The sequence below is a fragment of the Pristis pectinata genome, chromosome 13, assembly GCF_009764475.1.
Source record: "Pristis pectinata isolate sPriPec2 chromosome 13, sPriPec2.1.pri, whole genome shotgun sequence".
Taxonomy (NCBI): Eukaryota; Metazoa; Chordata; class Chondrichthyes; order Rhinopristiformes; family Pristidae; genus Pristis; species Pristis pectinata.
In genome coordinates this window covers 30,992,335-31,006,998 of record NC_067417.1, presented here as the reverse complement: position 1 = coordinate 31,006,998, position 14,664 = coordinate 30,992,335, and the positions used below count along the sequence as shown (strand labels likewise).

At 40.7% G+C, this 14,664-nt stretch overlaps 1 protein-coding gene across 4 annotated transcripts in view; it reads left to right on the top strand.

Moving 5' to 3' along the window:
* Positions 1–14,664, top strand: part of znf423 (zinc finger protein 423) — a 295,490-nt gene that overhangs the window by 134,009 nt on the left and 146,817 nt on the right. For all 4 annotated transcript variants that reach the window (XM_052028341.1, XM_052028340.1, XM_052028339.1 and 1 more), the window contains one exon: positions 11,423–14,655. In XM_052028341.1, the coding sequence (XP_051884301.1) occupies positions 11,423–14,655 (3,233 nt within the window). The remainder of the gene's footprint in view (positions 1–11,422; positions 14,656–14,664) is intronic.

The following is a 14,664-nucleotide window of genomic DNA, read 5'->3' as shown; positions in this document are numbered from 1 at the left end:
TGTCAAAAATGGGAAAAAGACATCTTGAACTTCCTCATCTTTTTTTTCTGTGTGTACTCTTCAATGACAATAAAGATCCAATGCATTTTCAATTTACAAGGCAACAGTTTCCTATTCTTCAAAGCTCCTATCTCTGTAATGATATGACTTCTTTGATCAATTAGCGAGATTCAGTAACAAGCCATTATGTGAAATCTTGGTAAAGAAATCTGACAGTGGTATTGGTTGGATTTGGAGGGCAAGAGGTGGGTCAGTGGGGGGGTGTGCACTGTCTTCTGCCAAGCCTGTCGATATGTTCCAACATAATAAATAACCCTGATGCATGTCATTGTTCTTAAATAAACAGGACGTCACAGTGACAAACTCAAACAAAATTGTCATCCAGCTCATGAGAAGACATATTTGATATGACCATTGCTTGAAAATATTGCTTATTAAGCGAGGTCTGAGATTCTCTTCTACTCTGTATCATTCAGACAATCCAGCAAATCCAATATCTTAGAATTGTCTATTTTTGTCACTTGTACCGAGATCCAGTGAAAAACTTGCCTGGCATGCTGTTCGTACAGATCACTTCATTACACAGTGCATTGAGGAAGTACAAGGTAAAACAATACAGAATGCAGAATAAAGTGTCACAGCTGCAGAGAAAGTGTAATGCAGGTGGACAATAAGGTGCAAGGTCATAACAAGATAGATTGTGAGGTCAAGAGTCCATCTTATCGTACTAGGGAACTGTTCAATAGTCTTACAACAGCGGGATGGAAGCTGTCCTTGAGCCTGGTGGTACGTGCTTTCAGGCTTTTGTATCTTCTACCTGATGGGAGAGGGGAGAAGAGAGAATGTCCGGGACGGCTGGGGTCTTTGATTATGCTGGCTGCTTTACCGATGCAGCAAGAAGTATAGACAGAGTTCATGGAGGGGAGGCTGGTTTCCTTGATGTGCTGATGTCTTCATATGTTGGCTGGTTCCAACTTGACCAACAAACATTCAGTCCCATAATGGATAGAACAGCTGCAAATAGAAGTGGGAAAATCGGGACAATATGGAAACTAGGTGGGATGGAAAACCAGACAGTGGGATATGAAACTGAAAGAGACTTGAAAATTGGGATATTAGTTTAGGTCTGGATATTTAAACCCATGTTTAAACCAGAGAGTTGCAGTGTGTATAAGAGGAATTCATGCAACTCTCCTTAAAGAGCTTTTCAGCTGCAGCCAGAGGGTAGATAATTGAACAACTAAGGAGGATACTCCGTGAATATTTGTAACCTCATCAGTGATGTTGCTCAGACTACAGTGCAAAGGATAAGGCTGAAATGATAGCAGCCATCTTCACCCAAAGTTACTGAGCAAAGAGCTTCACATGGATGCTGCCTGGACTGGAGGGCTTGAGTGAAAAGGAGAGATTGGATAGGCTGGGACTGTTTTCTCTGGAGTGAACAAGGCTGAGGGGTGACCTTATATAGAGGTTTTTCAAATTATGAAGGCATAGATTAGTCATGGTGTTTGACCCAGGGTAGGGAAGTCTAAAACTAGAGGGCATGGGTTTAAGGTGAGAGGGAGAAGATTTAAAGGGGATCTGAGGGGCATGTCTTTCACAGAGGGGGTGGTGGGTACATGGAACAAGGTACAGGAGGAGGTGGTAGAGGCAGGTACAATTACAATTGCTGAGCCTTTGGTTATGATCTTTGAGTCCTCGTTGTCCACGGGAATGGTACCGGAGGATTGGAGGGTGACAAATGTCGTCCCCTTGTTCAAAAAAGGTAGTAGGAGTAGTCCAGGGAATTATAGACCAGTGAGCCTTACGTCTGTGATGGGCAAGCTGTTGGAAAGGATTCTTAGAGATAGGATCTATGGGCATTTAGAGAATCATGGTCTGATCAGGGACAGCCAACATGGCTTTGTGAAGGGCAGATCATGTCTCACAAACCTGATAGGGTTCTTTGAGGAGGTGACCAGACAGATTGATGAGGGTAGTGCAGTAGATGTGGTCTACATGGATTTTAGTAAGGCATTTGACAAGGTTCCACATGGTAGGCTTCTTCAGAAGGTCAGAGGGCATGGGATCCAGGGAAGCTTGGCCATGTGGATTGAGAATTGGCTTGCCTGTAGAAAGCAGAGGGTTGTGGTGCAGGGAGTGCATTCAGATTGGAGGGCTGTGACTAGTGAGTCCCACAAGGATCGGTTCTGGGAGGGACCTCTGCTTTTTGTGATTTTTATTAATGACTTGGATGAGGGGGTAGAAGGGTGGGTTAGCAAGTTTGCAGACGACACAAAGGTTGGTGTTGTGGATAGTGTAGAGGATTGTCGAAGATTGCAGAGGAACATTGATAGGATGCGGAGCTGGGCTGAGAAGTGGCAGATGGAGTTCAATCCAGAGAAGTGTGAGGTGTTACACTTTGGAAGGACAAACTCCAGGGCAAAGTACAAAGTTAATGGCAGGATTCTTGGTAGTGTGGAGGAGCAGAGGGATCTGGGAGTTCATATCCACAGATCCCTGAAAGTTGCCTCACTGGTGGATAGGGTAGTTAAGAAAGCTTATGGGGTGTTAGCTATCATAAGTTAAGGGATCGAGTTTAAGAGCCACGAGGTAATGATGCAGCTCTATAAAACTCTAGTTAGACCACACTTAGTGTACTGTGTCCAGTTCTGGTCACCTCATTATAGGAAGGATGTGGAAGTATTGGAGAGGGTGCAGAGGAGATTTACCAGGATAATGCCTGGTTTAGAGAGTATGCATTATGAGGAGAGACTAAGGGAGCTGGGGCTTTACTCTTTGGAGAGAAGGAGGATGAGAGGAGACATGATAGAGGTGTACAAAATATTAAGAGGAATAGATAGAGTGGACAGGCAGCGCCTCTTTCCCAGGGCAGCAATGCTCGATACAAGAGGGCATAGCTTTAAAGTAATGGGTGGGAAGTTCAAGGGAGATATCAGAGGAAGGCTTTTTACCCAGACAGTGGTTGGGGCATGGAATGTGCTGCCTGGGGTGGTGGTGGAGGCAGGTACATTGGTCAAATTCAAGAGATTACTGGATAGGCATATGGAGGAATTTAAAATAGAGAGATATGTGGGAGGAAAGGGTTAAATAGTCTGAGGTGAGGTTTAAAGGTCGGCACAACATTGTGGGCTGAAGGGCCTGTATTGTGCTATACTGTTCTATGTCCAATGTTTAAAAACACATTTAGACATGTACATGGATAGGAAAGGTTTAGAAGGATATGGGCCAAAAGCAGGCAAATTTGGGTAGATAACTTGGTTGGTATGAATGAATTGGGCCAAAGGGCTTGTTTCCGTGTTGTGTAATTCTGTGAATCCCTCTGTGAATGATTTATCTTGGCCTCCAGCCAAGATCAACAGTACCATGGAAGCACATTTTTAGCCAATTTGATTTACTTTACGTGACATCAAGTCAGAAGTGGGCATTTTCACAGAAATGTTTATTGTTTCATTCACAGATCCTCAGGTAATGAAGTAAGCTGTTCCCACATGCAGTAATACGTGGACAACATGCAAGTTTGGGTTAATGCAATGAACATTATGTCATTTAAGTACCAGGTAATGGCCATCTCTAACAACAGAGTCTGATCATCATCTCCAAGTTCAATGCCATTACCAGCCCCTAGTCCCTCATCGCCAGCATCTGTAGAGGGTGCGGGGGCAGGGGTCACCATTACCTAAATATATAACTGAACCAGACCCAAGTCAATGGGAGGTTGGATATTCTGCAACCACCTTGGCCTTCCTACTCCCCAGAGCCTTTTCACCATCTACAGTGCACGTCAAGACTGTGATAGTATATATCCTCCAATTGCCTGGATGAGTCCAGCTACAATTCTAAAGATGCACAGCACTATTCAAACAACAGTATCCACTCCATCTAATGCGTCAAATTTTTATTCCCTCCCTCCTTGGTGCACTGCGGTTTGAGTCCATACCATCTATAAATCACACTGTTGCAGCTCATAAAAAATCTATAGCATCACATCCCAAAAGTGTGGCCTCAATGACTTTGGCTGCAACAGATGCATGGGATTGGCATCATCTTCAATTTCTCTTCCAAGTTACACACCATCCTAACTTGGACATTTATTGCCATTCCTTCACAGATAGCAGCAACTCAAGAAGGTTACTTTCTGCCATATTCTCAAGGTCTGTTGGTGACGCCCAGATGAGGATTTTGTTTCTTAAAAAAAGTGGAGATGATAGCCTGTTGCCCTTGTGCAACCATATTGTTGATGGCTTCATAATGGAAGGTGATTTGGACATTAGTAGCATGGAAGGTTGAGGACCAGGTGCCTTTCTCCCAATTGTGGAGGCGTGGCTGGGGATGGTATTCAAGATGGAAAAATAGAAAATAACGGCAAGCCTTTTCAAAGACCCATTAACTGCAACTGATTTGATGCACAAGGGAACATTTGAGAGATGGAAAGTCTGGGGAATTGAGATAAAACGCAAGGTGTTTGATGGGAAGAAGTATTTTTAAGTAGCCATAAGTATCTTTGAGCTTGCAATGCATCTTTGTGGATCTGAGAAACAAAGTCCTTAAAGGAAGTACTGGAAAAAGAGAGAAGGACGGATACTTGCCTGTATTGTGTTGTATTGAACCATGTTGCTTTTATAGAATCATATAAATTTATGGCACTGAAAGAGGCCATCCAGCCCATTGTGACCATTCCAATTTTAGTTTGCTAAACCCCAGTTGTGGACAAATGGAAGTCCAGCTTTCTAAGGACAGACTGCATTCTGTTTTGAGCAAACACAAGTACTATGTCTGAAGATCTCATAAAGGGGACCTACACTCTGTTGTCTTCATTGCCAAAGAACCAGTTCTATTTTAGCTCCGATGGTGAATAAACCAAAAGAAGACTGTTCTTTGGAGGAATTTATTGGATCTGCCATTTGTCGGGTATTAGAAGTTCTGACTTTTTTAAACTCTTTAGCCCCTGCTGGGGTTCCAAGTTTAGATATAAATAACTAACTCAGCCCCTGGCTGCTGCTCGAATGAAGTTACTGACCTGGAAAACTCATTTTGTCTGATTCAGTGAAGAGGGCAAATAAGTTTTGCATACTCAGACTTCCTTGAGGATAGTGTAGTGCCCTGCTTTTGCACTTAATTTTTGCGGAAATGTAGCCTGAGGTTCCCGGAATTCGGTAATTGTGCTCCTGGATTTGTATCACAACTCCAAAAAAGCCTGGGGAGGAATGTAGAATCTTTAATGTGATTATTGACTGAACTTGTTTTCCCATTTCTTTGTTTCATATGGTGTTAGGAGTTGGTACATCTTCATTGAAGGAAAGGGTGCTCTATTGGCTGACAAACTGCATCTTGTATTTTTGTTCCTTGGTTGTAGGTACCCTATGCGAATACTTTGTACAGAAGTAAACTGTTATTTTTCAGTTCTGCCTTCCATGAAGTAGGAATTTGGGCATTACTGTTATTGATCAAAAATGACAATCTCAGACAGTTACCATTTGATAAAGACCGCTTCTTGATAATAGAATTCTATTTTGCTAGACACTAATTTCTCTGTGAACAATTTATTACAGCTGGCAGGGCAGTACACGTCACACCTTGTGTTGTGGATATAGTATTTCTTTATCATTGTTGCTTCCCCTGCTGTAAGCAATCTCACCTCTGGACCTTTCTTCAAGCTAAAATCTTCAATTCAGATTTTGGGGTCAATTCAGTTTTACAGAAGCAGAAGTTATCTCGCCAGATTGGATAGTTAAAATGCATAAAGGTGATTATATTACTAACATAGCACTTCTTCATCATTTAACTTTATTTGTCCTTGGAATGTGGAAATTTCAGCAGACAACATATTAGGATAAGATATCTTTATTAGTCACATGTGCATTGAAACACACAGTGATGCATCTTTTTGTGTAGTGTCCTGGGGGCAGCCCGCAAGTGTCGCCACGCTTCAGGCGCCAACATAGCATGCCCACAACTTCCTAACCTGTACGTCTTTGGAATGTGGGAGGAAACCGGAGATGCTGATGGGCTTTATCCTTCAGTTATCAAGATTTTGATCCAAAATTAATAAAAGAAGGCAATATGATGTCCAGGCGAGAATTATATGTGATCCAGTGATGGTTTTTTTTTCTTGGTGGTTGTGGAGCAGAATTAAAATAAACATGATAAGTAGCTACTTCATATTACATAGGTAGTAAGTGCTGAAGCTAAATTTAATGTCAGTGGTGGAACCTATAAATACTTGCCCAGTGGAAGGGATGACAGGCAGTTGTAACCTGGATGTTGATGAGATTTTTCCAGAGTTGATGTTTTCAGTGTTTCCCAGGCTGCAGAGTGAGTGATGCATCCTCCTTTACAGGACAACATGTGCCTGGCAAATGATGTGGGAGCGTGGCTGGGTTGAGAGCGAAGCCATCACTGTAATTCACGTAGCCTTTGCTATGCCCTTACAGTAGGAATGTGGACTATTTAACTATCTGATCTTTGAACCTACCAAGTATATTGATATTGGTATCATTTTAAAGTTACAACTTATTTTGTAAATGCTGATCATCAGGAGGAATGTCATCAAAAGTTGAAAGCAGGAGGGCATCGTTTGAATTTGTTTGAAAAGTCCTTTTAAAGAATGTACGTGAATCCCATTAATTCCCCACGATGTCCCGGTCACTGAATGATGTTGGAGTCGGCAGTCTGTTATCAGTTTTCATGCAATGCTGCTGTCAGCCAAGCACAAGTAAACATGCAGGATGAGTTCTCTTTCTCATTGCAAACTGCATCATCTCTGATCGCCATCTACCAACATAAGCACAGCTGAGTGCAAGAATCCAAATAGGCAAGAACTATACCTTGCATTTCCATCACCACTTCGACCATATACTACAGTCTATCCCCAGATAATGTAACGAAGGGATGGCATTGAATATTCAACCTGACAAAATGTTGGTGAATAAAAAAAAATCCAGTGTTGCTACAGGAATATATTGTGTACAATCTTTCTTTTTCAATCCTTTTATTGAATTTCAAATTAATTTCAAATTAATATACATAACATTAGTGATTATACATATGGTGCGAAGAGATCGGGATAACTATAATAACAGTTAATATATACACTCACAGGGAGTAAAATATATAATCTGGACCTCCCAATCTCTTACTAGGTGAGCATGATACAAAAAAAATTTTGAAAAGAAATTTAATTATATGAAAAGGGAACCCCCAAGTCAAAAAAAATAATAATAGTAAACAAAAGCAAACCAAAAACTTGAAAAAAAACTGAACTGATATTTCTTTGGTTAAAAAAAACATTATTGTGTCATTAGCTCCCCTCCTCTATATTTCAGAGGTTATTGAAAGGGATCTGAAAAAGGTCAGTTTATATCATATGGAAATACTGAATAAATGGACTCCAAACTTCCTCAAATTTAAGTGGAGGATCAACAGTACCACTCCTAATTTCTTCTAAGTTTAAACATGTTATGGTTTGAGAAAACCATTGAACTGTGGTAGGAAGTATAGGATCCTTCCATTTAAATAGAATGGATCTCTTGGCCATTAATGTAACAAAAGCAATCATACGACAAGCAGAAGCGGATAAATGGCCAGAATCCATCATTGTTAACCCAAAAGTTGAAGTAATAGGATGGGTTGTAAATCAATATTCAATACAGTTGAAATAATATTAAAAATGTCTTTCCAATATTTTTCCAAAAGAGGACAGGACCAAAACATATGTGTCAGGGAGGCCACCCCCGAATTACATCCGTCACATATAGGATTTATACGGTTATTCTGTACAATCTGTACAAAATCTTCTACATTTGGACTGCATAATGGCAACCTCTGTGGCCTTGCATATATTTTCTGAACCCAAGATGTTGCTTTCATTGAACCAGCATAAACTTCCTGGAAATTGGTGAAGATTTTATGATTAGAGGTTTACTTTTCCCCTTTAAAATGATTATTCGTTGTTTTCTTTTACCTTTGAAAGGACAAAATATTGGTTCACTGTGAAGAACTCCGTTCCCCAGCTACCTGCTATGTGCTGCCACTGGCCACTGTCTCAGGCTGAACCAGACTACTCTCAGCCTCAGCATCCTATTTGACCATAAGCTGAACTTCAGTCTGGTGTCCTCTTCAACACCAGGATTATCTTTTTCCACCTTGACTATATCTCCTGTCTTTGTGCCTCAGCTGCTAGTGAAACACTCATCTGTCCTTGTTACCTGCAACTTCTACTATTCCCGTGCTCTCCCGATTGGCTCCACACCTTCCACACTCTGTAAAGTTACCATGGTCCCAAACTCTGTTGTCCATATCCTAGTCTGTGCCAAGTCCCATCCCAACGTATGCTAACAACATTGACTTCTGCATATGTAGCACTTGTGATTTTAAATTTTCATCCTTTAGTACATCAGTACATCATGCAAATCAGCCTCCCCTCCATTGGCTCCATTTACACTTCCCACTGCCTCGGGAAAGCACCCAACATAATCAAGGACCCCTCCCACCCCAGACATTCTCTCTTCTCTCCTTTCCCATCCAGCAGAAGGTACAAAAGCTTGAAAGCACATATCACTGGACTCAAGGCAGCTTCTATCCCACTGTTATGAGACTCTTAAAAGGATCTCTCGTATGCTAAAGCTGAACTCTTGATCTCCCAATTGACCTCGTCATAGCCCTTGCACTTTGTTTCCCTGCACTGCACTTTTTTTGCAGCTGCTACACTATTATGTATTCTACACCCTGTTTTTTATTTACTATCTTGATGTGCTTATGTATGGCATGATCTGCCTGGATGACATGCAAACAAAAGTTTTTCACTGTATCTTGGTATACATAACAATAATAAACCATTGTTTCCAATGCTTCTTTATGGCTCAGTGCCATTTTTCTTGATCTTCTCCATAATCTTTCTACTTCCCTTTAGCCTTACAATCCTTACATCTCTGTTTCAATCCATTTCTGGCCATTTTAACCACTGCCAAAGCTTAAAACTTTGGAAAATAATCCAAAAAAGCCCTTGTTAAAATCTATTCTTTGATCAAGCTTTTGGTCACCTGTCATACTATCCCTTCAGATTTTGTCTGGGAATGTTCTTCTTTTTAAAGGTAGTATTTAAATTCAAGTTTTCAGTATTTGATGTGGCTGTACAAAAGTCTGCTTCATATTGCTTCTAAGAGGTGCTCTACATTCAAGCATGGATGAACCCTCAGCAGCCCCAATTGTTCATGGCTGCAGTTAACTATTGCTGTGAGACTGGTAGCTGCCACCTGTGACACTAATCTACTTTGCACTGCAGATTAAGGTCAGTCTGACCAGCTGGCAGGACGCTTTTTAATGAGGTTTTGCACTGGGCTGCAAATGGTCTCTTGGATGAAGTTTCATACTGGTTTGGTTTGACATGCTTGGATAACTTAGTTATGCTGTCACTTCTCACACTTGGTGCACACCTGAAAATGATTCAATTAAGATGTAAAAATGCAGCATAATTGCAGTTAGTTGACAAGCCTTTACAAGGTAAAGGTAGCATAATTGAGAATCTCCTGAAAGGCTTTATATATTGCACCTTCATGTCAACTCTGCAAAGCTTCTGATATCATAGGATGTGTATTGTCATTTGTACTGCCATATTCCTGTTATCAGTAATTAGGTAAGCATTTCATTATACATGCATGTTTTGTCACCAGAATAGGTACAGTAATCGTTGACTTGTTTTGGAAATGCATTTGTTTTGACTAATTGCACGTGTCATGGGTAATTAAGTTGCAAACAAAAATTGTATTATCTTCATGCTTGGGAAAAACTATATGGTGACTAATCATTATTGCAGGAGTAATGGGGCTTAAATGAGGTTTTGTGTCAGCCATAGCTCAGTTCACAGTGTTGTTGCCTCCATGTCAAAAGATTGTAGTTTCAAGGCCATTTAATAATTGAGGAAATATTTTGTGTGTGTGTGAGGGGATGGTGGGGGGCTTGGAAGGAATGCATATTTGAGGTTCAGTTGTTTGGATGAGAGAATAAACCAAGAGCCCAAGCTCTAATCTTAGGATTCCATTGCCCTTTTTTGAAGAAGCACAGTGCTATTTTCCTAGGCGTCCAAGCCCTATATACACCTCACTGAACATCACTAAAGCAAGTAACCTGGTTATTACCACTTTGACATTTAATTATTTATAAATTCTTTCTGCATTGACATCTGTATTCTGCCAGTAACCATAACTGAAGTCGGTTGTCACAATGGTCCAAGCAGCTAATCTTTTCAATTGCGGTGGTGATTAGACTGCTGTGATAATCTGATGTTGTTCAAAGGCTTGCCACCTCACGTATATGTAAACACATAAATAAGTATGCACACAGACATGTTATAGTGTGAATATGTGATATGTTTTGCTGCAAATGTTAAATGCTAACATCCTTTGTTGCTGGTTTCCTCATAAGAATATTGAGAAAGCATTCAAAAGGCCGCAAGCTCTCTGCTGCTGTGCTTGCAAAAGCTTATTTTAGAAGATTAGTACTTTTTAATGACCTTAATCCACTCTAAAGTGTTTTTTTACATTCTGCTGAATTCTGGATTTTGTTAGCAATAATGGTTTACAATTGCAAGGGATAGCATGTCTTTCTAAATTAGCCAAATATTTTTATCTAAAATAAGCTTGTGTAGTACATTTATTAAAATCACTAAAGGAGCCTGCAATATGATTTGATCATCGAGACTATTATAAGGTAAAGGTCAAACTGTGCTACTGCTAAAATCATTAGGGAACAGACAGGGCTAGTATTTTCAAACAGCCTTGGAAGAGAGGTGGTTTGGGGATTTGTTGCACTTATGCATGTAAAATGTTGTGTATGGATAGGAGGTTACATTAAATAGAAATATATCTGTTTGATATTTAAAATGAAGGCCAAAAAATTTCTTGGAAATAATTTGACATTTCATGGCATACCACTTTAACCATTTTTTTTTGTGCTTTGACAATTGGGTTACCAGCCAAAATTTTGTGGTCCCATCCTTAACTTATGTCATTTGGAAGGATGCTGAATAGAAGACAGACATTTTATCTGAGGGATGGAGAACTGGAAATTATGGCATTAGGAACATCTGTTGGCATTGAGATCTCGTTCCTGTGCATAATCAGCTATAGATGATTTAGATGAAATAAAACAATATAAGCAAGTTTGTATTAACATGAAATGAGATTCAGCCCCATAACAAATTATTTAGCATGGCATGATTGTGGAAAAATATTTAGAAGCTTGGCACCCCACCACAGAGATCTGTATATTATTTGATGGAATCCATTTTTCATTTGCTTATGCTGGCGTGTAGTTGTGAGAGTAGTTAAGTTTCTAATGTAACAAAGCTCCACGTTCTAAGAATAATTTGCTCTTATTCTTGAACAATTGGGAATTAAACCATTTATTCTCCTTTTCTTTGCAGATGGTGATGATGACCCACAAGTATCATGGGTAGCTTCATCTCCCTCCAGTAAAGATGTTGCATCACCTTCTCAGATGTTAGGAGAGGGCTGTGATCTTGGCCTTGTGGATGAAGAAGGAGGGACTGGTTTGCCCTATCCATGCCAATTTTGTGACAAATCATTCAGCCGTTTGAGTTACCTTAAGAGGCATGAGCAAATCCACAGCGACAAACTTCCCTTCAAGTGCACATTTTGTAGCCGTTTATTCAAACATAAACGAAGTCGTGACCGTCACATCAAACTTCACACTGGAGACAAGAAGTACCACTGTCATGAGTGTGAAGCAGCTTTTTCTCGCAGTGATCATCTCAAGATCCACTTGAAAACTCACAGCTCAAGTAAACCATTCAAATGTACAATTTGCAAACGTGGGTTCTCTTCTACTAGTTCATTACAAAGTCACATGCAGGCCCATAAGAAGAACAAAGATCATGTTGCCAAGCTCGAGAAGGAGATGAAGAAGGAAGATGTTGTCTGTGATTATTGTGATGAGACATTTAATCAAGCTGAAGACTTGGAAAAACATATGGCAACTAATCACCCACAGATATGTGAGAAGGCAGAGTTGCAGTGCATTCACTGCCCTGAAGTATTTGCTGAAGAAAATGCATTGATCAATCACATTGATCTAGCCCATGGGAATAAGAAACATAAATGCCCAATGTGCCCAGAACAGTTTCCTACGGTGGAAGAAGTCTATTGCCACTTGGATAGCCATAGGCAACCAGATTCCAGTAATCATAGCATAAGTCCTGATCCTGCTACAGGAAGTGCTGCTTCAATGAGCAGTACAACTCCTGATTCCAGTGCTTCAGTAGAACGTGGTTCCACACCTGATTCAACTCTAAAACCATCCAGAAGTCAGAGGAAACCTTCAGGATCTTTGGAAAGAGAAGGAAGGCAAAACTCTTGGTCACCAAAAGTCACCTATAGCTGCCCGTACTGTTCTAAGCGTGATTTTAGTAGTTTGGCTGTCCTAGAAATTCATTTAAAAACCATTCACTCGGATAAACCTCAACAAAGTCATACATGCCAGTTCTGCCTTGATTCACTTCCCACTTTGTATAATTTAAATGAGCATGTCCGGAAAGTACACAAAAATAATGTTTTTCCAGTAATGCAATTTACCAGTGCATCTACATTTCATTGCAACTACTGTCCAGAGATGTTCGCAGAACTAAATAGTTTGCAGGAACATATACGAATTACACATTGTGTCCCAAACACGATTTCTCAAGATGGAAACCATACTTTCTTCTGTTCCCATTGTTCACTGGGATTCCTGACAGAATCTTCACTTACAGAACACATTCAGCAAGCTCACTGCAATGTAGGAAATCCGAAGCTAGAGTCACCTGTACTACAGGCGACACAATCCTTCATGGAAGTTTACTCTTGTCCTTACTGTACCAATTCACCCATTTTTGGCACCATCCTTAAGCTCACAAAGCACATCAAGGAAAACCATAAGAACATTCCATTGGCAAACAGTGGCAGAAAATCAAAGTCAGAGCAAAGTCCTGTTTCTTCTGATGCAGAGGTATCTTCTCCTAAAAGACAGAGATTGTCAGCAAGTGTACCTTCACTATCAAATGGCGAATACCCATGCAACCAATGTGATCTCAAGTTCTCCTCATTTGAAAGTTTCCAAAGCCATCTCAAGTCACATTTGGAAATTCTTCTAAGGAAGCAGTCGTGTCCTCAATGCAAAGAGGATTTTGATTCTCAAGAGAGCCTTTTACAACATCTTACCATACACTACATGACAACATCAACTCATTATGTCTGTGAGAGCTGTGACAAGCAATTTTCCTCAGTGGATGATCTGCAGAAGCACTTGTTGGATATGCATACTTTTGTGCTGTACCACTGCACATTGTGCCAAGAAGTGTTTGATTCCAAGGTCTCCATACAAGTGCATTTGGCTGTGAAGCACAGTAATGAAAAGAAGATGTACCGCTGCACAGCCTGTAATTGGGATTTTCGAAAGGAGGCAGATCTTCAGCTTCATGTCAAGCATAGCCATCTGGGCAATCCAGCTAAAGGTCGCAAATGCATATTCTGTGGTGATACATTCAGTACTGAAGTAGAACTGCAATGCCACATCACAACACACAGCAAAAAATACAATTGTAAATTTTGCAGTAAGGCCTTCCATGCCATTATTTTGCTAGAAAAGCACTTAAGAGAGAAACATTGCGTGTTTGACAACAATAACCAAAATGGTACTGCAAATGGCATTGCACCATGCAATAAGAGAGTGGATACTGATTTGCAGAACATACTGATGAAGAACCAGGAAGCTCTAAACAGCCATGAAGCTAGTGAAGATGATATTGATGCGTCAGAGCCTATGTATGGGTGTGATATCTGTGGTGCAGCATATACCATGGAGGTGCTTCTTCAGAATCACAGGTTGAGAGATCATAACATTCGACCTGGAGAAGATGATTGTTCACGGAAAAAGGCTGAATTCATTACCGGAAGCCATAAATGCAACATCTGTGCAAGGACTTTTTTTTCAGAGAGTGGTCTCCGAGAGCACATGCAGACCCATCGTGGACCTGCAAAGCACTACATGTGTCCCATTTGTGGTGAGAGATTCCCTTCACTTCTAACACTGACTGAGCATAAGGTCACCCACAGCAAAAGTCTTGATACGGGAACTTGCAGAATTTGCAAAATGCCACTGCAGAGTGAAGAGGAATTTATTGAGCATTGTCAGATGCATCCAGACCTGAGAAACTCTCTCACGGGTTTCCGTTGTGTAGTTTGCATGCAGACAGTCACTTCTACTCTTGAGCTGAAAATTCATGGAACATTCCACATGCAGAAATTGTCAGGAAACTCTGCATCATCATCTCCAAGTAACCAGAGTCATCAGAGGCTCTACAAGTGTGCTTTATGCCTGAAGGAGTTTAGAAGCAAACAGGACTTAGTGAAACTTGACATCAATGGCTTGCCATATGGCTTATGTGCAGGTTGCATGAACAGAAGTACAAATGGCCAATCTGCAAATGTAATTCAGCAGGAAAGCAATGAAAGAACCAGTGCCAACCTTCGGTGTCCTGATTGTGCAGTTAAGTTTGAAACTGTGGAAGATCTGGAGAGTCATATCCAGATAGACCATAGAGAAATGACGCCAGAAACAAGTAGCCAGAAAAAGTCATCCCAGGCATCACCTGCTCCCAGGGTAAGAAAA